The sequence below is a fragment of the Meles meles genome, chromosome 2 (genome assembly GCF_922984935.1).
Source record: "Meles meles chromosome 2, mMelMel3.1 paternal haplotype, whole genome shotgun sequence".
In the NCBI taxonomy this organism is placed as follows: domain Eukaryota; kingdom Metazoa; phylum Chordata; class Mammalia; order Carnivora; family Mustelidae; genus Meles; species Meles meles.
Genome location: NC_060067.1, coordinates 8584562 through 8611625, shown reverse-complemented (window position 1 = coordinate 8611625; position 27064 = coordinate 8584562). Strand labels below are relative to the sequence as shown.

General features: G+C 40.5%; 1 protein-coding gene and 1 long non-coding RNA gene across 3 annotated transcripts; one reads left to right on the top strand and one right to left on the bottom strand.

Moving 5' to 3' along the window:
- Positions 1-8: 8 nt before the first annotated feature.
- LOC123936751 lies at positions 9-4810 on the bottom strand. Its single transcript, XR_006817385.1, has 3 exons — positions 4696-4810; positions 2116-2196; positions 9-218 (listed from the first exon to the last, which is right to left on the bottom strand). It is a non-coding gene; the product is annotated as an uncharacterized LOC123936751 (long non-coding RNA).
- Positions 4290-23234, top strand: LOC123936750 (growth-regulated protein homolog gamma-like). Of its 2 annotated transcripts, XM_045997300.1 has the most exons (6): positions 4290-4620; positions 4716-4839; positions 4938-5021; positions 8999-9109; positions 21587-21670; positions 23010-23234. In XM_045997300.1, the coding sequence occupies exons 1-6, from the start codon at positions 4527-4529 to the stop codon at positions 23020-23022; spliced, it is 510 nt and encodes a 169-aa protein (XP_045853256.1). In that variant the 5' UTR covers positions 4290-4526; the 3' UTR covers positions 23023-23234. The 2 variants fall into 2 exon arrangements, with proteins under 2 accessions (XP_045853256.1, XP_045853255.1); XM_045997299.1 differs by lacking the exons at positions 8999-9109; positions 21587-21670; positions 23010-23234 and adding an exon at positions 5746-6445 and having other exon boundaries at positions 4386-4620.
- The last annotated feature ends 3830 nt before the right edge of the window (positions 23235-27064 follow it).

Sequence of the window (27064 nt, the reverse complement as noted above, 5' to 3'; positions counted from 1 at the left end):
CAGTCCTGTGCTTATAAACATATCTGCATTTTAGTTGAGAAAGATTTCATGGATTTAAGTGGCATATCAAAGAAAATATAACAAACAACCCTTTTCTTTTTACTTCATTTCCAAGAACAAGTGATGCGAGGTTGTTCCTGGAAGTTGAACTCCACAAAATCTTCAATCCACAATCTGCTTCTTGACATGCTTCATTTACTCCCATTTTTTGGCAGCTCCTGTAGAAAAGTAAGAGTTCTAATCTCCCTGAACACCCTCATTTACGTCAGTCTTGGGGTGGGTCTGGAGATCATTTCTGTTTTTCTTTAGTTACATGAAATTGAGAGATTTGTGCAACATGATTAGTGCTGAAGTCAAAGTCTTTAAGCCTCTAACACATGATGAAGTGTCCAGTCTGGAGCAGTGGATATTTCAGCTTTTCATGTCTGAGCAAGTATGAACTCAACAAAAATTCTTTTTTTTCCCCCTAGGAAGCTAGCAGTAAAGCACGCATGTCCACTGATTTCATTTGGGTGTTACTCTAAATAGATTTTAAAGGAGGAAGTTTAAAAAAAAAACAAAACTTTTTTCTTGTTTTGAAGTAATTTTAAATTGACGAAATTGGTAAAAATAGTAGTTTTCTGGACTCTTTACTCAGTTTCTCCTTTTGCAAACCCTAGCAGGGTTCCCTTGCCAAAGCTACGAAACCAACATCGGCACATTCTTACTAATGAAAACTCCATACTCTCCTGCACTTCGCCAGGTTCTCCCCTCACTCTCCTCTTTCTGGTCCAGACCCAACCCAGGAGACCACACTGAAGTTCAGGGTCATCTCTCATACTTCCCTCTGAACTGTAACTCTTTCTGAATCTTTCCTTATTTTTCATGACCTTGACATTTTTGAAGAGCTCTAGTCAGCCATTTGATATTCCTCAATTTGGGTTTGAAGGACTTTTATTTCCTGGTGAGACTGGAGTTACGAACTTTGGGGGGAAATACCAAAGAGTTGAAGTGCCCCTTTCATCACATTGTATCAGGAGGCACATGATATCCACTTAACACTGCATTACACTATTAACCTTCATCCTTTAGTTAATGGGATGTTTGCCAGATGTCTGCATGGTCAAGTGACTAGTTTCTCAAAATTAGACAACTTAAGAAAATAAAACAAGCTGTATGAAAGAGTTGTAACAGGAGAGTTATGCTGTCGAGTGAAACAGAACGATGCAGATGCATGATCGTTCTGCTATGTCTGTATTGTAGAAAAAGTAAATTTGAACTATTCAGCTAGAGGAATAACAGTTTTTTTAATTTTTTAAAATTTTTATCATTTTTTGTTTATTATGATTATTTTTAAGATCTTATTTATTTATTTGACAGAGAGAGAGAGAGAGCACAAGTGAGTGGCAGGCAGAGGGAGAGGGAGAAGCGGGCTCCCCACAGAGCAGGGGAGGACAATGTGGACTCCATCTCAGGACCCTGGAATCATGACATGAGCCGAAGGCAGTTGCTTAACCAACTGAGCCGCCCACATTCCCTTTTTTAATTTTTATTTTCAGAAAGAGTGAATACATGGGGCAGAGAAAGTGCAGAGGGAAGGGGAGGAAAGAATCAAGCTGGCTCAATGAACCACATAGAGCCCAACAAGGGGCTTGATCTTACCACCCTGAGATCCTGACCTGAGCAGAAACCAAGAGTCCTATGCTTGAATGACTAAGTCACTCAGGTATCCAAAAACAGCTCTTTTTTTTTTAATTTAAAATCACTCCTCTCTAGAAATTCTTAACCATATATCACAGAGCATCTTTATCATAGCATAATGGTTCAAGGCCATTCTCTCTGAGTTTGAGTCCCCGGCTCAATATCCTGTGATCTAGGGAATGTTACTTCATCTCTCTTCACCTTAGTTCCTATATTTGTCAACTTAAAACCCCATAAAGATAACCTTAAAGTCCCATATCTACTTCACAGCGTTGTTTGGAAGATTGAATGAGTCAATATTTGTAAAACTCTTAGAAAAGCACCTGCAGTTTGCACAAAACAAACATGCTATGCCTTGGGGTGGGTGCAGGGGCTTACTAATTTGCTCATGGTATGTGGCAACTCAATAAAGGAAGTGGCCTCTTTCATACTTACTCAAAATCCTGTAAACCCTTCTTTGTTCACCACTATGTTCGTTGATGAAAAAAGCAATTTTTTGGTGATTTTCTTAAAGTTCTGTAGAACAAACAAAAGAGATAATAGAAAAAAAATCTCTTCATGTCTTTCTGATTCTATAAACTTCAGAAAATGAACCTGTTTTACAAGTACAAGTTAAAAAAAACAAAGCAATACATCTTTCAACTTTTAAAGAATATTTTTGGGTTTCTGAGCCAGTTTCCCATCAAATCCCACAAAACAATTTATAACAAGAGGAGAACCACAGATTTAATTATTCATAAGCTAGTAACATATTGACAACTTTTTTCTCACTTCTTACTGCTTAAGATAAATTTTAATCTTTTAATATTTTAATTTCCCACATTTTCCCTCTCAGAAGCATACTGATCAAGGCTACAATGTCTTTGAAGGTAGGCATTCATTTTATGAATCTTTTCCAACCAATGACATGGAGAGTAAGTCAAACTCCTTTTATAGATGAAGTGATTGAAAATAGTGTTGCCTTTGGCTCAGGTCCTGGGATAGAGACCTACATGGGCTCCCAGATCAGCAGGGAGTCATCTTCTCCCTCTCTCTCTGCTTCTTCCTCTGCTAGTACTCCCTCTCTGTCAAATAAATAAATAAAATCTTAAGAAAAAGAAAAGAAAAGAAAAAAGAAAATAGGACTACAAAATAAATCAGTCATAGATCTCAACAGTAAAATTTTTTTTTAAAATCCTGTGTATCTCTTAATAGAGTACAGATGTGCCTTCTTTTCAGGCATCCTAGGACAGAAAATTTTAAATGTGAAGAGAAAAATTAGGGAGTGAATCTTTCCATTACAATTTTTTTTTTCTCTATGTAAGGATTTACAGCAGGTTGAGTTTCTGTTTAGGCAATGCTGGGAAAAGCTATCTCACTTAATGAACATTTATAAAGTGCTTAATCTGTGCTGGCTCCCACAAATGCTGACTCATTTCTCATAATTACCTTGGGGTAGACAAAGAAATGTTTAACAAGGTGATAGGTGGCAACCGGAGGTAAGCAGTTTCCTGCGCGCCCAGTGGCGGGCTACTACGTGCAGGCTTGTTCACTACTCCGGGCTGCCTGGAGCCTGGTTCCTAGATACTCATACCCGGGCCAGGGCCATTCCTGCCTGCTCCTGGCGCCCCCCGCCCCAAACCTCCGCCACGCTTCCCATCGGATTCCACGCCTCCACGAGGTCTGAGTCTACCCTGGAGAATTATTACACTCCAGACCTCTATACCTAATATTGAATTAGTAAGAGTTATCTAAAACTTCTGGTGAAAAAATAGTAAAGGTGTCAGGTTCAAAGACTGAAATTCCTAGTCCGAAAAGAGAGACATGTCATCCCTGCTAGAGAAAGGCGGAACAACACTGGGGGTCCCATGGTCCAGGGAAGGGGATTTTGAGCGTGATCTGTCGGTTCGTGCTTGATCCGCACACAACAGGACCAAGGGTGCCCCACAGCAGGCACCCACTCCCTGGGGACCAGGTGCTATATTGTCCAGGGATGGACCAGAAGGGGTGAATTCCGCCAGCCTGCCCGACTAGCCCCTCTACAGCTTTGACGGCCAGTCCCGTCTTTCACAGATCAAATCTGAGCCCTTCTTGCCTTTGGAAAGGGAGATCTCCCCGGAACCTGGCGAGTTCCCGCATTTCAGCGGGGAGAAGGACGCTCAGCAGGACACAGAAAAGAGGTCACGTCAGTCCTCAACTCTCAAAAAAATCAGCACTGGAATCAAGTTTAGACCCCGATCCCTCCTCCCACCAAGTGGAAAACGTGAGCAACGGGATCTCAGTGTGGTTTGAACCAGAGCCGGCTCGGACATCACTTCGGGTGCGCGAAATACGCAAAACGAAATTGAGAGACAATACATAGGAAGGATCGCTAAGCAAAATTTGCCCCCTCGTTGTCCGTAATTCCCCCGAAACTGATAACGAAAGAGGTAGAACTCTCGCTCTAACGCGGTGGTGCGGCCCTGGCGCGCGGCGCCGAGATCCTCTCCCGCCCGGCGACCCGGACCGCTGGCGCCCACGGTGCCCCCTGCAGGCGGCAGCGGCAGCGCGACGGCCACTCACGTCCCCTTTGGGGATTCCGGAGGGAGGAGAAGGTCCCCGGCTCGTAGGGACACGCGGGAGGCCGGGCAGGCGGGTGGCCGGGCGGGTCCCCCTCCACCCCGGGGCGGGGCCGCGCGCTCCATCCAGACCCCGGAGCGACCTGCGCTGCCGGGAATTTCCCTGGCCCCGGGCTCGCTCACTTCCCCGCGCCGACCGCGGATAAAAGCGGTTCTCCCGGCTCCGGGAGCCACAGAGTCCCCTCGGCCGGCGCTCGCTCCCCTCTGCAGCCGCCCGCACCGCCGCCCCGACGCTCCGAGCTGAGCCCCATGGCCCGCGCCGCCGCCGCCCCCCGCTCTCTCCGGCTCCTCGGCGCCGCGCTGCTGCTGCTGCTGCTGCTCCCCGCCGGCCGCCGCGCCGCAGGTGACACTCGGCGACCCCAGCGCCCGGGCGGGGGGGCGGGGTCGGGGGGTGCCCACCCCGGGACCGCGCGCTCACCCCGTGCGTTCTCCCCGCAGGGGCGCCCGTGGCCGCCGAGCTGCGCTGCCAGTGCCTGCAGACCGTGCAGGGGATTCACCTCAAGAACATCCAGAACGTCGTGGTGACGCCCTCGGGACCCCACTGCGACCACACCGAAGTCATGTAAGTGACGCCCCGTGCCGCGGAGCCCCGGCCGCCCCCCCTGCCCCCGCCCCCGCCCGGCCGCACCCGCCGACGCCAACTCTGCCTTCTCCCCGCAGAGCCACTCTCAAGAATGGGCAGGAGGTTTGTCTCAACCCCGAAGCCCCCTTGGTCAAGAGACTCATCAACAAGATGCTGAACAAGTGAGTTGTGCCTTTTACTCACACGTGGGAGGAGAGCCGGGAGGAGAGCCGTAGGTCAGCACTCCTGGCAAGTGCCCCCGGGAGTTTTTATCAAGGGCTCAGCTGAAGGACTGAAAATCGTTTTTATTCACAATGAAATCTGCTAGTAAGATCATTCGTTTGCTCTGGTGCCAGGAGGATATTTCCAGTGCCCTCAGTCCCCATGCAAATGAGTGTGGGTAAACCTGCTTTCATTAAATTCTGATTGGTGTTAGTTACATTAAAAAGTTTCCACCTGTTGAAAAACAATATTCCTCCTCTCTCCACCCCCACCCCCCAATTCCTTCTAGGCTTCACATCTGAAAAGCAGAACTCTTGGTTTTTCTGCAACATAGGCCCTAAAGCTTAAAGATGAATAGCAGACCCTTTGTAGCGACACCGCACTGGGAACAAATCTGGATTCTACCACCTATAGCCATGTGACTCAAGGATAATTACTATTACGATGATGATGATGATGATGATCTAAAGCTTCAGTTAGGCCCCACAGGCCCCCATCTGCGTTTCTAAATAAAAGCATCCAAGAACTTAGAGGTCTCTGCTGCACAGCATAGCCTTTGGATGCCAGGCTGGGGAAACTAGATTTAGAAAACTCTGGAACCTCAGGGTCAGGACTTCTCAAGAGGGCTGGTGGTATCTTCCCTTAGCAGCTACAAAGGATGACATTTCTCTTGTTATTGGGCAGCTCCAACTGACCAGAGGAAGGAGGAAGCTGATTGGTGGCTATACGAGGATCAGGCCCCGCCCTTACAGGAATCCACGAGGGAAAGTGGAATCATCAGCTCCCAGTTCCACCTGAACTGGGCTTAATATGTTTGAGCATCTCCTAGGAGAGTTCTCCTATTTATTTATTTATTGGTTGGTTGGTTTTAAAAGATTTCCATGTTAATAGTTTACATATAAAATAATTAGGATGAAATTGAATCTATTTGTGTACTCTACCGCTATTTTTATTTATTTTATGTTAAACCCAATTTAGCTCAACCTTGATTCTTATTTAATTTGAAGGTAAAAGGCTTGCAAATATTCTCCAATCATTAAATTAATATTTCTGATGGGCCCACGGAATGCCAACCACTGTGACGGAGGCTGGGGAGAGGGGGGCATCCGAGCAAATATACGGCGAGTTCATTGCCAATTTGGGGAAATATGTGTACATCTACTTTTGTAATTGTTTAAAAGAATGTCAGCTATTATTTATTGAAATAATCTCACAGTATGTGGTCAACATTTCTCATGTTGAAGCTTTAGGAACTACAATGTTCTAAATATCCTTTGGACATTTTATGTCTTTCTTGTAAGGCATAATGCCTTGTTTAGTCTTAATTATACATTGTTTTTCTATGTCTTCTAACAGAGAAGTTCAAATATTTATTGCTGTTTTTGCCAAAGAAATGAAAATAAAGTATTTCAAAGTAAAAAAAAAATGCTTGTTTCATTTAGGGGGAAAAGGCTATCTTTATTGGATAAGCTAATGATTTACACCAATATTTCTCAACTTTCTAAAAAAATTTTTCCTCCTGGGCATTCAATACGCTACACAGAGAAATGGAACTATAATTTAGGCTTAACTTTATCTGATGGTAGAGATCACTCACCTTGAGTTTCCCATACCCAAGAATGTGCCTTTTCAAAATGCAGGTTTCCTTTTGCCCCTCAGTGTGAGAGTCACTGGTATATATTACCAGTTTTTGTTGTTGTTGTTATTTAGAGAGACAGTGAGACAGCGAGAGAGGAAACACAAGCAGGGGGAGGGAGAAGCGGGCTTCCTGCTAAGAAGTGAGCCTGAGGCCATGCTCTCAAAGTTTTATTTGAAGACACTGGGATCATGACCTGAGCTAAAGGTAGATGCTTATCCACTGAGCCACCCAGGTGCCCCTATTGTTGTTTTGTTTTGTTTTGTTTTAATAAGGAGCTCCTTTCTACTCTACTAGTTAATCTTCTCTCCTCAAAAACATTTACATTCTTGTAGCACTCTTAATAAGGACTCTTACTTCTTACTTTTGCCGAATGATTTTTCAGACAATTATTGACAAGTTAGTGAAACTGGTCATGAAATGGTGGTGAAGTGGATTTTTTCCTTCAAAACTCAAATAATTTGTGCCACCCATAGAAACACAAAGAGTGAATGGTTGAGTACTTCACCTATGAAAAGATCTAACTGACTTTGGGGTTCAATTTTCCAACTTTCATTTATAAGTAACACCACTGAGTTTAATGTTATTCTAATTCTTTATACCAATTTGTCAAATAAAACAGTTTTGAGATTTGAGTCCCTTAGTTCCCATCCTTAGTGCAATTTTTACGGAACCTAATAGATTGTCCAGCCTATGAAAGTCCTCTGGTCTTGGTATTCAAAACTACCCCTGGAAGATACCAACACTCTGGTATTCCAAGACAGAAACAAAATTTATATGTAAAGAGAGGAATGATCCCTATAATCTGAAACCACACTTCAGACCTGAAGAGGAAGAATATTTGTGGATATGCGGAGTGTGCTTGCCCCTGAGTGGAGACTTATTCAGGAAATGCTGAGCCTTACTTCAGCAGAGGCAAGAAGACAGGGCTGGTCCCCTCAACACCTGAGATCAGGTTCTAGTTTGCCAAGCAGCTGGGTAAATAAGGACTTCAAGTAGCAAGAAACAACCTCTGTGAGCTTTTTTCCCATGAAGTTAAAAATGGTAACCCCTTTATAACTCCAATGTTATTAGTTATCGATGAGATCAGAAGGAAGAAAATTTGTGAATGGTGCAGAAGTAAATAAATGTCAGCCGTTCTAGGAGCTCCACCAATGCTAGCCTTCCCTACGCCCAAGTGAAGGGACATCGGAAATTATTTATAAGGGGAACCCCGAAGGCTTCGATAAAGCCCTCACACCTAAGACCAGCCCTTATATTCAAACATTGGCTTGAGCTTGTCGTACTGGCCACTGAGCTTTTCTTGTCAATAAGGAACATGCAGCATAGAAAGGAGAAAAGAGATACTCTCTTCCTGTGGTGGTTAAGGACATAGTTTTCTAAGAATCAGATAGCCTTTGGATAAATTCCGGCTCTATCGCTTGACCATGTGCTCTTGGGTATGTTTCTTGACTTTACCCAGGCTTGTTTCCCTTATAATAGAATGGAGATAATAACATAATACACTTTCTGAAGTTTTTTCAGGGACTAAACATGATCGGTGGCTCCAGAAATCTGCCATTGGTCCTCAGGCCAGTTCCATGAATATCATCTTAATGTCTGTCGTGGGTCAAGAGGATATGTGCTATACTTTTCACACCATACCACCCCAAGACTTTGCAAGTACAAGGCAGTCTCCCATTGAGAGTGTTAGGGCAGGAAATGGGACACAACGGTATGTGAGGTGGTGGTCATGAAGTGAAGTAGGGAAAGGATATTGGGTGATACCGCACAGCTTCCAAAGGTCATCAGCAGAAAACAGCAGTGGCAACATTGACTGAAGTTTCTTGAACAATGTTGCCAAAGGAGGTAAACCCAGAAAGAAGGAAATATGGCTGATCCTATTATGTCATTATGAGTCCTTCTTTTGAATGTTATTGAGATACCCTCTCAGGACTTCCAGACATGACTGGAAAGACATTGAGGGATGGTGAGGTAGCGAACCTCAATAGTACAATGGGCAATCCAGAATAACAGGTGATCTGTTTCTCTTTCTTTCTCTGACTACCCACACAAATAATGAGAGGAAGATCTTATCCTACCCTCACCATTGATGCCCCACTCCATATTTCCTTCACTTACCAATGACTTCCACAGTTGCAATGGCCAGCATCTGTACTTGCTGACAGCTTCCCAACTCAAGCTCCCCCCCATCCTTCTGATCCTCTTCCTGAGGGGAGGCAGGAATGAGAGAGAGAGTTTGCTTAGCTCAGAGATAGGATGGCCTCTGATTTTTTTTTTTTTTTTTTTTTTTTTTTTTAGGATGGCCTCTGATTTACTGCCTTCAGAGTCTAGTCTCACTGAGGGACAGGAGTTAGTGGATGAATATTCTATTCTCCAGTCCCTTGACTGGACAATTCCAGAAGCTACACTGTAAGTGTGTGTGGGTATGCATGCATGTGTGTGTGTGGGTGTGTGTGTATGTTTTATGAGGATTCCTTTCTACCTTGCTACTCAACTTTATCTCCTCAAAAACATTTACATTCTTATAGCTACCTTGATAAGGACTCTCATTTCATGCTTTGCTAAATGATTTATTTATAAATATATTTATTTTATATATGCTTCCCACCTCTCTCTTCATTATGTTCACATTTTCTCTTAAATCCTTCTTTCTCTTAAATCCTTAAATCCTTCTCTTAAATCCTTGAGCATATTGGGTGCCAGGGTGACTCAGTTGGTTAAGCATCCAACTCTTGATTTCAATCTCAAGGTCATGGGATTCAGTCCCTGTTGGGCTTGCACTCAGTGGAGAGTCAGTTTGAGATTCTCTCTCCCTTTCCTGAGCCCCCACCAAACTCTCTCTCTCTTTCTATAAAATAAATAAGTAAATCTTAAAAAAAAAAATCCTTGAGCATGTTTATAATGGCTAGTTTAAAATCCTGGTCTACTAATTCTATCATTCTGCCATTTTTATTTCTATTGACTGAACTCCATCCCCCCCATCCCATTACGGGTCATGGTTTTCAACCTGGCATGTGTACCAATTTTTTATTGGATGCAGGAAATTTTGAATCTTTTGTTGTTGCATGTCAAGATTTTGTTTTCTTTCTTTAGAATCTTGGCCTCTGTTGTGGCAGGCTGTTAAGTTACCAGAGAATCAGCTTGATCTTTTGTAGGCTTGTCTGGAAGCTTGATGAGGATGATCTAGAGAGAGTTCTTTGCCCCAGAGTTTGTTTAGCTGTACTACAAAATCATGCCCCTTCTGTGTCTCTGCTGAATGTGCAGAGTGCTTACAACATCCCTCCACTCTAACAAGTCCAACCTCAAATATCTCCCCCCTCCATGTGGTCAAAGAGTGGCTCAGCTCACAGATATCTGGCCACTCTCTGCCTGACCATATACATGAGACTTAGTGTTGATCAGAGAGAACCAGTGGAACCTCAGTGCACATTTCCAGAGCTCTAGTTTCCTCTGTGGATCTCTCCTTTCTACAACCCTACTCCATAACTTGTAGTCATCTCAGTTTCCCTGAATTCAAATCTCTGTCTCCTCAATTCAGCAAAATTGCCGAGTTCTGCTTGGGATCTCCCTCCCTGTGCAATTTGCTCCAGCAAAAAAACCAGGAGGATCATGAACCTGATCTTCTTTGTTTCCCTTTCTCAGGGATTCTAGTCTTCTGCTGTTTGTTATTCCAATGTCTAAAGCAGTTGTTCAGTGTCTACTATGGAGTTTTCTCGTTGTTTATGGCAGAAGGTGGGGACTGTTCCCTTTGATTCTAATATGGCTGGAAATGAAAGTCTCAGTGAGACAATTCTGAGGAATTACAAGATTTCTCAGAGGTCCATAGCAAGATTCATCTCTAGTTACTTAGAGTGGTAGCACATTTATTACATAGACTTTATTAGTGTTTTTCTCTTCCCTACCCTACATTCCCCCATTTCCTCACTTGCTCTTCTATGATTCTTCCCAAGCTAAACTACTACACACAATTCTCAGTATCAGTATCTGCTTTCAGGGGACCTTGGTCACTTGAATTCCCCGGAAGTTCAATCTCAGTGCTAGGACTTGTATACAACTATTTTATGAGGGAGTATAATACCAGAGGATCAGGAACGAGGAAAATGTGAAGTGGGGCAAGGAAAATGTCGAAACCTGAAAGTTGGATCCATAAGGACCTAAGATGGATCTGGGGAGAAAACAGTCTACCAAACCCACATTCAGGACCTTATTTTCCCCTGTGAAGAGGAAGGTGTGTATATTAACATTCTGTCCTCAAAATTAAAATTGATAAATATTTTCTTTTTTAAGTGAGTAGTTGGGATTGTTTCTTTGACTTTCAGTAGTTCCCTGGGGGGAGGATGAACACATAATTTGGAATGGAATAGACAAGTCCCACACTAAAACTGGAAACTGTTTTTTTAGCAACCAAGCAGGAGATTAGTTCAAAACCTGCGAGATCACACAAAAAATCAGTTCTCTCATTTTACAGATGGCACGGCAGAAGCTCAGAGACCACCAAGAAATTACCAAATATCACAGAACTGTCTTATTTCAACATGGACTAGGACTTAGCTTTCTGATACTCAGTACAGGACTGAATTTAATTAAATTTCATTAATTAAATTAAATTTAATTAATTTTTATTAATTAGATCATTATCAAATTAAATTTCTTTAGTTTTGGGTCTAGGGTTGGCTTTCCAAAATTTGTAGGACGAGTCTCAGATTACTAATTAATAACTAGTAGTCCATCCATACCACAGGCTTCTGTGGGGTACTCTAAAGGAAATACGATGAATATTGTAGCCAAACAATTTGAAGTAAAAGATGGCTTCAGCCACATTGTGTGATCTGCAAAGTTACTCTCTCAGTTATCTATCACCTCTCTGAAATGTAGTAGCTTAAAGCAACAACCATTTTATACTGGTTCATGACCATGTAGGTCATCAGTTTGGGCTAAGTGGTTCTTCTGATGGTCTGCAGTCATCTTTGCCTTAAGCAGGACTGCTTGCTCCCTTGTCTGGTCCTAGGTGCTGGCTGTTGGCAGGGCTTCATGTCTCTAGTAGATGAGCTCCGTCTTTTTATTATGGCAGCAGCTTTCCAGGAGGGCAGGATTAGAAGCTCCTAAGCGTCTCATGTTTTCTTTCCATTTAATTTTTTTATTCAAATATAATTAACATAGAGTGTTATATTCGTTTTGGATATACAATAAAGTCATAAAGTGATTCAAAAATTCTATAAATTCCTTAACACTCATCAAAAGTGTACTTTTTTTTTTTTAAGTAGTCTCCACATCTAGCATGGAGCCCAACAGGAGGCTTGAACTTTACCCTGAGATCAGGACCCCGGCTGAGATCAAGAGCTGAATGTTTAACTGACTGAGCCACCCCAGTGTGCCATGATAAGTGTACTCTTAATCCCCATTATCTATTTCACCCTTCCCCTCACCCACATTCCCTCAAGTGTTCTGGCATTTTTGCTTTGAAATATCTATATCACTTCTACCACATTCTACTGCCCAAAGCAGTATCAGCACAGGGTCAAGGGGTTTGAGAAATGAATTCCACATCATCTTGAAGTGAGGAGCTGTTAAAAACTTGTGGCTCTTTTTAATCTTTCGTAATTATTTAATCTCTCTGGGATATTCGATTGTCTCATCTGTAAGATAGAAACATCCTGGTAAAGTTTCCAGATAACATGCAAAAATGTCATAGAGTTATGATGACACAAAGCAGAACTCAATAAATGGTTGTTACTACCATTACATTATGTTGTATCTCTGTGAGGGTGGGTAAATATTTTGAAGAAAGAAACATAAGATTATGGTTAGAAATTGGATTTTTTTTCTTGGTGACTTGCATGTGTATAAAAGTGTCAGGTTTGTGGGAAAATTCAACTAATGAAATAGATGTCTATAAAACTTAAGCTGACAATCTGAATATTTTAAACAATCTAGGTCCAACTGTACATTAATTCTGCTCCATATCTGGCAGAGATTTTCGTAGGTCTAGAACGAGAGATCCACATTTGATAAGGAAGTTCTCCGGATCTTTTATCACTCTCTTTAACAAACTCCTCAACAGCTATGATGTCTTAAGCCTGTTTTTGAAGTTTTGGAAAGCTAAATTATTTTGAATCTTTTAATAGTTGATTATCTTTGTATTATCTTGTTCTCATCATAATATCTAGGTATAGCATTTCACTTGGTGATAGAAGATGAAACTCAAAGAAATCAAGATTGCATCTGAATGGTGTTTCTAACTGATGTTCAGCTTTTTGGTTTCTATAAAGGCCAATATCTGATCAGTCCATTGAATGCTGTCAAGATAGTAAAACTTACCGATTTTGAGATTGGAATCACTTTTTTCTCTTCCTTAACTGTGCCAAGATCCTTGTCTTAGTCTGTCTGGGCTGTTATTACAAAATACCATGGACTTGTGGCTTATAAACAACAGAAATTTATTTCTCACAATTCTGGAAACTGGAAATCTGAGTTCAAGGTGCCCACATGGTTAAGCAAGGGGCTCTTGTGGGTCCCAGACTCGTCTTGTCTCACCTGGAAGAAGGGACGGGGGAAGTTTGGGTCTCTACTACAAGGTGACTAATCTCATTCCTGAGGGTTTCATCCTCATGACCTAATTACCACACCTTCTAACACCATCGCCTTAGGGCTTAGGATTCAAATATACAAATTTTGAGGAGAAGCATTCAGACATAGCAAACCTTTGTGAACCTGTGCTCTGGTGCGTTTCTCTGTCTAGAATGTTTGTCAGTCTTTTGCTGTGATGAACTTCCTTTCATCTTGAACAACTCCAATGTGACTTCTTCAGTGAATTCCCCCCGCAGCCCCACCCTCCCCTCCAAGTCCCCCCTCTGCCTGCAGAGGGCCTCGGGTTTACATCAGACTAGTAGTAGTTTCCTCTACTTACATGTTTGTCTCCAAACAGGCTGTGAATTTCTCAAGAAGAGAAACTCAGTTTTTATTCTTTGAATGTTTAATGTCCAGCAAAGGTCTTGGCAGGTAACAGATGTTCCATGATAACTGCCAAAAGAAAAGACCTTCTTATTTAAGCTTGGTTTACCTTCAGACTATATCAGCCCTTAAAGAAGTACTGATTCTTCAGTTAAATGCTCTTATGAGTTGAATTGTGCGCCCCACAGCTACTCCTCAAATTCATAGGTTAAAGTCCAAACCCCCAGTACGTTGCAGGGAGGTAAGGTCTTTATAGAGGTCACCAAAGTAAAGTCAGATCATTAGGTGGTCCTCATTCAACATGACTGGTGTCCTTAGGGGAAATTTGGAGGCAGACAAGCACACAGGGAGAATGCTGTGTGAAGATGAAAACAACCATCTATAAGCCAAAGGGGAAGGCTTGGAGCAGCTCCTTCTTGCCCTGCCCCCAGAAAGAACCCACTCTGCCAACACCATGACTGGGCTTCTAGTCTCCAGAATCTCCAGAGCTCCAAGACAATTTCTTTGTTGTTGTTTAAGCCACCCAGTCTGTGGTTCATTGTTATGACAGCATGAGGAGAGTAATGCCAATGCTTTGATATTTAATTTGTTAATGCAAAAAAAAAAAAATGTGGTCAGTGTGAAATAATAATTAAGGTCACTTATAAAATTGCTTAAGGAAAAAGTTCATAGTTCACTGTTGCTTATTATAGCTTCAAGCCCATTAAAACTGCTGCCTTCAAACCAGAAGTAAACTGTAATTTGCTCTTTTTGACAGGTTAAAGGTTATCATAGTCTGAACTTCAGTTTATTTGTAGGTTACTTAGAGGCATAGTTGGAGCCTGGCACATTCTATTAACACCTTGAGTGGGATTATGCAAATAGGTACAAATGCTAAAAGCAAATACTTGTGGAGGAAAACACATTTTAATTACTTCCTTTGTACAAACACGACCTTTAGAAAGTGTATAGGCATTCCTGACTCCATTCTGTAAGTCACTATTAACTAACTGGCACTGAACTCTTTGGGATTATGCAGTTTCCCTCCCCAGGAAATAATAGGTTCATTTCTCCTTTCAATAAGTTCATATCTTGACCCTAAACCTCAGCACTCCTCCAACTAAAACAACACTTGGAAAACAAACCCTATTTCCTTATCAACTTGTGACAAGCACACTACTTTATAAGCTGCTCCTTTCATTCTTTAGTGGGGAGAGAGTGCACGAACAACAAATAATTTTCAGAGCTATAGAAGACACATAAAAGAGGGCTGCTGTGTTGATTCCACCTTTCAAACCAAGGTCAAGACTGAGCACAGACTTGGCGGCTAAGAGCCCACAGACACTCCTCTTGCTGGCGGTCCTTGGCCTGAGCATCTTTGGTAAAGCAGCTATAGCTTTTATATTCTCCTTTGCACAATTTAGAAAAGATTCCAGATCTAATGTAGCAAATGTAGAAGCTGTAAGACTAAAACCTAAGCACAACGTATGTTTACAGTGTGGAGTGTCAAAGAAGTTCTTGTTGAGTTAATTTAAAAAAATTTAACTTCCTAGAAAATATTGAACTGTAAGGGTCTGTGCTTGTCTTACTAGAGACAACAGCCGGATCATCACTGCAAATAGGTGTAGGGTATCTGTTCGAATGGTGGTAGGCAGAGGGAATCACCACTTTCAATAGAAAGATAGAATTCACCTGAAATATTTATGTTTACAAATTTTCATAGCAGGAAATAAAGTTGATTTTGCCACAAAATAAGTTATTTTATTGACCAGGCATAATTTGAAACAATGAATTATTGGTCTAGTGTACTTACCCATTCCTCAAACATAATAGATGCTCCTTAAATGTGTACTGATCATAAAAGAGCAGATGATTAGATTTGTATGATTGTCTCTCGAAATAACCTGATTGGTACTTATTTTGTGAATGGAGGGTCCTGCTGCATTGATAAATAAAGGATAAGCATAGCAGCTGTCTGTTCTCACTCAGGGCTTTGCCATTCTTTTCTTACACAGCTGATCCTTCTGAGGGCCAAGAGTTGCAATGCCCGTGTATTCAGACACATTCTGACTTTATTTCTCCTGAATTCATTACAAATGTCCAGTTGATACCTGAAGGTGCTCACTGCAGCAGGAAAGAAATCATGTAAGTAGTAAAGATGTGGGGGAGAATGGAAGCCACTAGGACTGGGCTCCTCGAAGCTGATGACATTTGCATTAAAAATGTGATAGACTGAGAGTACAGGAAACCAGGGCTCTGAGCATTATTCATGTACAGCATGGGAAGGTCATTGTCCAGTGTTTGTGTTCTCCTTTCTGAAAACATCATGTACCCTTTCCAGAAAGAAAAGGCTCTCAAATGGGAACATGATTAGGATATGAAGACTTTTGAGTGGCCTTTGAAGTCAATGAACATGTACAACAAGCAAAGATACATGGTCCTCAGTAAGAATACATGGGTGAACCTTGATTGCCTAGACTGCTATTAGGTCCTTGGGTAACACAATGAATCCAGTATGGCCTAATGGCTTTCCAAGCTAACGTGACAACATTTCTGAACCATCAGCCTACAAATATAGCACTTAGTGGCTGTGGGGAACACTTCTGCATTTTACTGAAACTTTTTAAAATTTGGAACTGTATGATGCATACTGTTTCGGTTCATTGCTAAGTAACAAATCGACCACAACTTAGTCGCAGAAAATAAACCCATTTGTCCTCTCAACAATACTACTGTAAGTCTGTAGTCCAATGGCTTGACTAAGTTCTTCGCTTAGGGTTTCATAAGGCTTAAATTAGGGTGTCAGCGGGGTTGAAGTCACCTCTGGAGGCTCTGGGGGGGATCCACTTCTAAGATTATTTGTGGTGTTGGCTGAATTATGTTCTTTGCAGTTGTAGCATTGAGGTACTCAGATTCTTTCTGGCCATTGGTTGATGGTCACCTGCAGCTCCCAGAGACTACTCTCAGTTCCTTTCACATAACTCCTTCTGTATCAGCAGCTGAGAATCTGCCCCACACTGAACCGATCTCAGGCTTCAAATCTCTCTTTCTCTTTTGCTACCAGCCAGAGATAACTCTCTGCTTTTAGGACCCATGTGATTACATTGGGCCCCCCTGAATCATCTTTATTTGGATTAATGTATGCAACTCATCAGTAACCTTAACTGTATCTGCAAATCCCTTTGCTTTGTCCTGTGACATAATCATCATGTAATATCTCATCATATTCCTGGAGACCAGGGAGGAAAACTTGGTGGTTCTTCTTAGGATTCTGCCTAACAAGTATACAAAAGAGTGTATAAATATATACACATACAGTTTAAAGATCGGTAATAAAACAAACACCCATTCACGTGGCACCCAGGCCAAAATCTGGAACGTAATTAGTACCTCAGAAGCCTGCACATGCAAAACACCTATTATGGGCTGAATTGTATCCTCTCTAAATATTTATGTTGAAGTCCTAACACCCAGAAGCTCAGAGGGTGATCGTAATTGGGGACAGGACCTTTAAAGAAGTGCTTAAAGTTAAATGAGGTAACAAGCCTGGGCCCTAATCCAATATGACTGGTGTCCTTAAAGAGGGAAAGACACCAGAAAAGCATAACACAAGGACACAGCAGGGAGACGGCCATCTGCAAGCTCAGGTGAGAGGTCTTAGAAGAAACCAAACCTGCCAATACCTTGACCTTGAACTTCTAGCCTTTATAGTGAGGTAGTAGGTTTCTGTTTTTAGGCTACCCTGTCTGTGGTATATGTTATGGCAGACCCAGCAAACTAATCAAACTAATACACACCCCCATCATATATCCATCCCAAGCTAAGAAATAACTACTATTTGAACTGTAGTTTCTTGCTTTTTAAAAATAGTTTTACCAGGGCACCTGGGTGGCTCAGTAGGTTAAGCCACTACCTTCAGCTCAGGTCATGATCCCAGGGTCCTGGGGTAGAGCCCCACATCGGACTCTCTGCTCAGCAGGGAACCTGCTTTCCTTCCTCTCTCAGCCTGCCTCTCTACCTATTTGTGATCTCTGTCTGTCAAATAAATAAATAAAATCTTTAAAAAAATAGTTTTACCATCTATGTTTGAAATCTAAAACATTACAATTTTGCCTATGTCGTGAATTGAATGTGTGTCCCTGCTCCCCATTCATATGTCGAAATCCTAAACCCCAATGTTACCATATTAGGAGGTTGGGCTTATGGAAGGTGGTTAGATCATGAGGGTGGGGCCCTATCACTCATCAGTGGGATTAGTTCCCTTAAGAAAGAGACCATAGCGGGACGCCTCCGTGGCTCAGTGGGTTAAGCCTCTACCTTCAGCTCAGGTCATGATCTCAGGGTCCTGGGATCAAGCCCCACATCAGGCTCTCTGCTCAGCGGGGAGCCTGCTTCCTCCTCTCTCTCTCTGCCTGCCTCTCTGCCTACTTGTGATCTCTCTCTCGCAAATAAAAAATAAATAAAAATTGAAAAAAAAAGAATAGTAAAAATAAAAAGAAAAGAAAGAGACCATAGAGAGCTCCCTAACCTTCCAACATGTGACCACAGAGTTAGAAAGTGGCCTTCAATGAGCCAGGAAGTAGGTTGTCCCCAGACACCAGATCTGTGGCACTTTCATCATGAACTTCCCAACCTCCAGAAATAATGTTTGTTGTTTAAACCACCCAGTCGATAGGGGTTTCTGTTGTGTTTGTTTATAGAAGCCCAAATGAACTAAGACAGACCGCTTTTTTAAAATTTAAATTCAAGTTAGTTAACATATAGTGTATTTTTGGTTTCTGAGCAGAGTTCAGTGATTCATCAGTTACATATAACACCCAGTGCTCAGCACATCAAGGGCCTTCCTTAGTGTCCATCACCCAATTATTCCATTCCCCCCATCCCCTTCCTTTCCATCAACCTTCAGTTTGTTCCCTAGAGTGAAGAGCCTCTAATGGTTTCCCTCTCTCCATAAGACAGCCTGCTTTGAACTTCAGGACGCCATGCTGAATATTCTTCTGTGACTTGCTTCTATTATCCAACATTTTATTCTGCAGTACATGCACTCTGAAATCTGTAGCTGTAGTGTATTCAATTCAAATGACATTTAATATCCCATCGTAGGAATACTAAATCAATAAATATCAAATTTGTTTATCCAGTCCTCTATTGGTACACATCTGGGTTCTTTCCAGATTTGTGCTATTATCAACATTCTCTGTATAAGGCTCATGTATATGAGTGTTTCTTTAGGAATTACTTGCTGGGTTTAAGGTTTGCACGCCTCTGACCTTACAAGATTATGCCACACTGTATTAATGTATTAAGATACCAAAGAACACTCCATCCTACATAAAACCAACTGTTGCTCCACATATTGGCCAATGTCTGGTGGTGGTAACATGATGGGTTTAAAATGGTATCTTTTAATTGTTCTTTTCATTTACATTTTCCATTATTAATGAGGATGAATATTTTTTCACATGTTTATAAGCATTTTTGTTCTTCCTTTAGTGAAATTTCTGTTCCTTTCTTTGGTTCTTTTCCTACTTGGATACTATCTTTTCCGTATTGGTTCATCGGTATTCTTTATATTTTCTGGCTATAGATCTCTTGTCAGATTTACAGATAGCAAAGCCCATTTTACAATTTGTGGCTCACATTTTCCTTCTTTCTAGTGTGTCAATTAGCATAAGTTTGTGATTTTAATATACTGAGTTAGGCAATATGCTTTTTTTTTCTTTTGATTAGCAAATTCGGTGTCTTGTTCCAAAAAACTTTCTTCCACAGATTTCACAGAAATATTTTATATTGTCTTTTATATGGTCTTTTAAAGTTTTTACAGATTTTTCTTCTGTATTTAAGACTTTAACCCAAGTGGAGCTGATTTTGTATGCAATGTGATGGAATTATATAATTTTATTTTATTTTTCTATATGATTCATCAATTATTCCAGCACTGCTACTGGTATCATAAACTGAGTTCCCATCAATGTGCAAGGATATTTCTGACTTCGCTATTCTGTCCCATAAATCAAATTGTCTATACTTGTATACCATCTTCATTAATATTTTATTCTAATTTCTTGACATCAAGAAAGGAAAATTCTCCCATTGTCTTTAGAGCAGATTTTCTTAGATTTCTGCCTGCTCTTCCATATAAATATTAGTAGCAGCTTGCAAATTTGCACTAATTCAACTATAATTTTGAGTGAATTTCTTTGATATTATAGATCAGTTTGTGAATTATTAATATCTTTATAATTCTGAGTTATTTCAAGAATATAAAATAGCTCTCAATTTATCAAGGGCTTCTTTAATTTTTTTTTAAAGATTGTATTTATTTATTTGACAGACAGAGATCACAAGTAGGCAGAGAGGCAGGCAGAGAGAGGGGGAAGCAGGCTCCCCGCTGAGCAGAGAGCCCCATTCCCGGTCCCTGAGATCATGACCTGAGCCGAAGGCAGAGGCTTTAAACCCACTCAGCACCCAAGCGCCCCTTCTTTAATGTTTTTAAACAAAGTTTCATAATTTCCCCATAAATTCCATGTCTTTTTATTACTTAAAAAAATCACATTTCTAGTCACTTTATATTTTTTGATGTTTCCCTTCCATGTCTTTTTTTTTTTTAAGATTTTATTTATTTATTTGACAGACAGAGATCACAAGTAGGCAGAGAGGCAGGCAGAGAGAGAGAGGAGGAAGCAGGCTCCCCACGGAGCAGAGAGCCTGATGCGGGGCTCGATCCCAGGACCCTGGGATCATGACCTGAGCCGAAGGCAGAGGCTTTAACCCACTGAGCCACCCAGGCGCCCCCCATGTCTTTTTTATTAGTTAAAAAAAGCACATTTCAAGTTACTTTATATTTTTGGATGTTATTATAAAGAATAGCTTTATAAAATTTTATGTTCCAGTCGTTATTAGGATTTCAACATAAAATTTTGTATTGACTTTGTGACTGTCAGTTCTTTACTTGGGTGGTCCCGTCATCTGGCAATAATGTCCATTTAGTTTCCTTCTTTGGGATTTTATGCTTTTTATCTCTCTAGCTTTGTGGAGATGGCAGGCCCTCTAATCTTCTTTCTGCATACAGAGGAAACACTTTCAAGTTTCCACTATTATGCTTGCTGTTTTGTGGCTATCTTTGTATTGGTAATTTGTTCAAGGGTTATTATTACATTATTATCATTATCGTTTTTATTATGATCTCGTCTTCATGTAATGAACTTCAAAGAGGTAGAGATTTGTGGTTCTGTGAAGTACAGTTGAAAACTAAAGAAACGGGGCGCCTGGGTGGCTCAGCGGGTTAAAGCCTCTGCCTTCGGCTCAGGTCATGATCCCAGAGTCCTGGGATCGAGCCCCACATCCGGCTCTCTGCTCCGCAGGGAGCCTGCTTCCTCCTCTCTCTCTGCCTGCCTCTCTGCCTACTTGTGATTTCTCTCTGTCAAATAAATAAAATATTTAAAAAAAAAAGAAAACTAAAGAAACAATTTCAATGACAGAATTAATTTAAATAAGCAATTTATGTTCTCCTTCCCTCTCCCTATAGTAATGAGGTTTTACTGAGGTCCTAAAAGCTAACACAATTAGCACAGATATGATGATAAAGAATGTATAGTAAGTGGTTGATAACTCTCAGATGGGAAGATATTACTTTTATATAGATTTTCCAGAATCTACCACCTGTGTAGCACAAGCCCAATAAATGCTAACACCTGTGTAGTAGAAGTCCAAATGAGAAAAAAAATTATTTTAGTTGATTTTTAAAATTCCAATATGTACACTGGTATGACTGATAGTCATATTCCAATAATATGATTAATATAGTTTGAGAAATAAATCCATATATTCATTTTAAGCATAAAATTTCATGTTGCTGAAATTGTAATCAATAAACTTAAAGCATTATTGAATTACATACAATTATCATTTAACCAAAATGCTCTTTTTTTTTTTTTTTTTTTTTTTTTTTTTCAGAATCCCACTGAAAGATGGGGCATTAATTTGTTTGGATCCTGAGGCTGAATGGGTGATGATTATTATCAAAAAGATTATCAACAGGTAAAATTAATGCCAAGGATTCTTGTATTCATACTCTCTTTTTTCTTTTCTTTTTTTTTTTAAAGATTTTATTTATTTATTTGACAGAGAGAGAGATCACAAGTAGGCAGAGAGGCAGGCAGAGAGAGAGGAGGAAGCAGGCTCACCTGCGGAGCAGAGAGCCCGAAGCGGGGCTCGATCCCAGGACCCTGAGATCATGACCTGAGCCGAAGGCAGCGGCTTAATCCACTGAGCCACCCAGGTGCCCCTCTTTTTTCTTTTAATTAAAGATATTTTTGAATGTATACAAACTCTGCTATATGTTAGAATAAAATTATATAAGATCAGAATGAGTCTATACCAGAAAATCCAAAAATGTTGTTCCCAAGACCAGGTAGGAACTTGTTAGAAATCTAAAATCTTGGGCCTCAGCCCAGATTTACTGGATCAGAAATTCTGGGGATGGAGCCCAACAGCCTGTGTTTTAACAAGCATCCCAGATGATTCTGATGCATGACCAAGTTTGAGAACCATTTGTCCATGCATTCTATTTAACATACTATCCAATTGACCTGTGTTATAAACATCCCCAATAAATACAAAAATGATCTAAAAGTCCTAGAAACTGCCTTATGCAGACCAGCTAGCCAGACATTCGATGAGAGAAATTTTCAGAAAAAATAATTCCCCTTTGAAAAAAATTTATCTCCAGCACAACATTTCTAGAAAGTAGACTCCAAATAGAATTTGCAAATTGATGAATGGAGAAGATACCCTAAGTACAGGCAGGTGATAATGGGAGTATATTTGGATTAACTTCTGGAAAAAAAAATCAAAGTAGGATTGGGGGGGGGGCATTTTTCAGACATAGCAGTGTATAAGAAGAAAGTGGTGACCAGTCATATGGAAAAATTAAATTTTCTGGATTTTTTTAGTTAAAAAATAAACAGGGAAACAAATTAAGGGTTTGTGGAGCTATGATTCACCAGAGGATCACCTTGGCAGTTGAGTGGTGTAATGTGGTGGGAAGAACTTGGGTTTGTGAATCCTATAGCTATGGCTTAGTGTTCCAGATCCACAGCTAAAAGTTATGCCATTTTGGCTAATTCGCTTAACATTGGGCTTTACATGATTTCATTTGTTCTTACTTTGCTCTGTCATGGAAGAAGTAGAGATAAAGTAGTTAATTATGGCTGTTATTAGTTTTCAGCTGACCAGATACATAGGCTTTTGTCTTTATTCCTCAAGGTCTTTTCTTTTTTCTTGCAAGGCACCACACATGGGTAATCCTGTATAGTTACATGTGGCTCTGATTGTATTGTGGTACTCTTTTTTTTTTTTTTTTTTTTTTTTTTTGTAGTGCTCCTAACTGATGGCCACACAGGGAAAGTCACATCCTATGCATGTCAAGAGCCCTCGGTAGCATGGTGAGCTTGGACATCCTCCAGAATTTTCTTTGAGACTAGCACCAATTGGGTCACCTGGGTGACTCAGATGGTTAAACATCTGCCTTCGACTCAGGTCATGATCTCATAGTCCTGGGATCGAGCCCCACATTGGGCTCTCTACTCAGCGGGGAGTCTGCTTCTCCCTCTCCCTCTACTGCTCCCTCTGTTTGTGCTCTCTTGCTCTCTCTGTCAAATAAATAATCTTTTTTAAAAAAGAAAATAATACCAACTTATGCTACTTTATGACTACAATGAACTGCCTCCTTTGCTCATTCTAACAACCTAAACATTGTTTTTAGGCGGGTGATTGACTACTTGTGTGGGAATAATGGAAGGAGAAGTAATGAAATTTCTATTATGTTGGGAGAATAAGCTCCCAAATCCATATAGTGGGTGAGAGGTTTCCTTCTTATGCTCAGTATAACTTAACAGAGCCTACCTGTTCCATGTTGTACCCAACCACTTAACTTCCCGTGCTTCCCTTTGCCCTGCCTCCTTCCCCTACACCTGACCTAACATACAAAGGAACTAAGATTTGAGGAATGGTCTTTGTATATCACCTCCTCCAGGAGGCCTTCCCATACCTCTCCAGTCTGGGTTATTGCTCCACGTCTATATAAACTGTCAAAACTACATTTGCTTCTCATTTTATCTCATTTCACAGGGAAAGCTTTTAAATCAACAAAAACAACTAACTTGCCAAAGATGATAAAACCAGATAGCGGCAGAGAAAAGCTGGGATGCCAGGAATCCCGATTTTTATCCTCCATTACTCTTATCTCCATTACTTCTGCTTTAGTTAGCAGAACCGGCTCCACCCTGGTTACACCCAGACTGTGGGATGCTGAGACATAAGACCTCTAGAAAGAGACCCTCTGTGGGTTTCTGGGTGAGGTGCATTTCTTCCCCATGACACAGTAACTCATCAAGCTGCTTAAGACATCCTCCTGGCTGCTCCCTCCAGCAATTCCAGCCTTCCCCTACTGGATCATCAAATGCTATCATCTTGGTCTGGACTGATGATACCTGTTTCCGCAGTTTCTTCTTGGTGCCGACAAAAATATATCATTTTAATTTAGCCAAACCTCCTTCCAGAACTCACCATTCACCCAGGGATTTTTCTCTTCTCTTGAGATTCAATTTTTGTCACTGATGAAAAGAACTGTCCCCCCTACCTTGTACCCGCCTCCTATCCTGAAACACACATTAATTACCTGTGACTATGCCCTGCTCCCTGGGACAAGGAGTTCAGGGTAAAGGAGAGACATTTGTTATTTTCCCCAAACTCCCCATTCCTCAATTTTATTGCACTATTTCTATTTTTATTATTATATCTATTTTATTAGACTGTTCATCCAGTTGCCTAAGCTGGGAATTTCCCTAAATTCATCGATTTCCCTAAATACATCGATTTCCCTAAAATCATTGTAACTGACCTTCCTCTTCTGCTCCATGACCAGCCAGGCTCTGGGGCCTGACATTACTCCACCATTTTCCACCATCGTTTAGCCCTCTTCCTTCTTCTCTTTGCTACTGTCTTAGTTCTGGCCTTCTCAAACTTTCCACAGTTTCCCTGAAATAGCCTCCTAACTAGTATCCATGACTGTTCCTATTCCAATCAGTCTGATTCCCCACAAAGTGACTATTCTAAAACATGAAGAATCCCTCATCTATGAGGCAGGCCAATCACTAAGAACTACCATTAATCAGATCTTTCCTGAAAATTATCCATCATTCTTAAGATTTGCCTCAAAATACATTGGATGGACCCTATTCTGACCCATTTTTCCTGGAGTCATTCAAATTTTGATAACCCTGGGGCCATGTGGTCAAAAAGAACCCATATTTCTACTGTTACTTCATTTTATTTAATTTTCTATTTTTTACCCATGGGCCGAAGTTTACACCAGCAAATAGGTACAGGTGTTAGAGTTATTGAAAGAAAACATGGATGGTAAAAATGTAAATGGTGTAAGGGGTTATATCCTTTTTTTAAAGGAAAAAATAAACTTTCCCCTGCCCTAAATCTGGAGTTGTCTGGTTTCCATCCCTAGGAGTGATAATGATTTTTACCAACTCTGGTGGGTATATATTCCCAGAAATGTTCTCTACATGAACCAGCATATTTTATGACATAAATGAGAGCATTGTCTCATTCCAGTACACTTATTTACTTATTTATTTACTTGCTCAGGATGGGGAGTGGGGAATATTTTATTGCAGGTATGTACCATTGTTCAGCTTACCTGTCTATTCTGATGGACACTTAGGTCTTTTTTTGTTTAAAGATTTTATTTATTTATGAGACAGAGAGTGAGTGAGCGAAAGAGAGCATGAGCAGAGGTAGGAGCAGATGGAGAGGCAGAAGCAGGCTCCCCACCGAGCACAAAGTCCAGTGGCGAGGGGTGCTCGATAATCATGGACCTGAGCCTAATGCACTTAACTGACTGAGCCACCTAGATGCCCCCATTTAGGTCTTCCCAGACTCTATTTTATGTGAGAAGTAATCCCTTAGTGAATATTTATATATTCATTTTTTGCATATTCAAGTTGTACAAGTACACTTGCAGTATAAACATATAGAATAAGAACGTCTGAATCAAAGGACACGTGCATTTTACATTTTAATAAACATTGCCCAAACAGTTCCAAAGAATTTGCACTAATTTAAACTCCCTCTATTAGACTATGAAAACGAAAAGCACTGGTGATAGTGCTTTGTCCCACTTTTTGATCTTTGCCGGACTGATTGGTAAAAACCACTATCCCATCGTTTGAGTCTGTATTTCTCTAATAATGAGTAATGTTGGGCTTCTTTTCTTTTCCTTTCTTTTTTTTGCAGCTATTTATACTTTGCTCTCTAGGAAATTTTTCTCATTATTATTGGTCTTATCATTTATTTGTAAGCTACATGTACACATTAAAAAAATAAATATTTTTCTGGAAATAAACCCCAAAATGTTTATTTTGTATTTTCCATTTGTGTTTTCGTTTCATTTTGGCTTTCCCCCATGGAAAAACATATTATTTTAGTGTAGCTAATTCACTAAATTTGTTCTCAACGGTTTGTGTTTTGCCACCGCAGCACTTCTCTATCTCGAAACTCAGTTTGTTCAAACTGAGAGGTTTGAACCAACCACTCTCCCAAGACAGATATTCTAAATTAGGACTGCTGGAAAATAGGCTTCTTAACGAGTGGGTCACATACCTCACCTAAGAATAATAATGTACATTTAAAATATTTTTTCAATCTAGAATATTTAAAAGTGGGTCATGTCTTAAAGTGAATCGCTACATTACAGCAATGTCATCTTCTGGAAAGAACAAAGGTAAGTTTAAGCTTTAAACATAGAAGTGTGTGTGTGTGTGTGTGTGTGCATGTTGATGGACACACACAGAAGTATATGTGCATGTACATGTATAAATATTCAATAAAACTGTATAGTATTTTATTTTGAATGTATACATAAGCATTTTTATATTATACAAAAATACTATATACATACTTATATACAAAACATACTAATATATACTTGCATACAAAAATTATATATACATATATTGTTTTTTACTGAGAAAGAAATTTAACCACATTACAACATATTTTGGATAATAGATGAGAAAGGTATTACACAAGTCCCCCTATATCAATGTAATCACTGCCATTATTTCAGTACATCTCCTTTCAATCTGCTTTCTAATGCGTATATAGTTATAAATATAATGGCTAAGTCATCTTCAAGAGATTCTATAAAGGACACTTCTGTATATAAGAAACACCAGCAGAAAGAAACTAGAGATATAGTGACTTAGAAGCAGAAGTTAAGGGGAGGGGTTCATAAGAAGTTAAGTGAGGCCTGCATCCCATCCTTGCCCACACCCCGAATCAGGGAGCAGAAAGATGCAGGGAACCTCATGTAAGAACAGCTGGAGAACTAAGCCATATGTCCATAAAAAGGTAGCATGT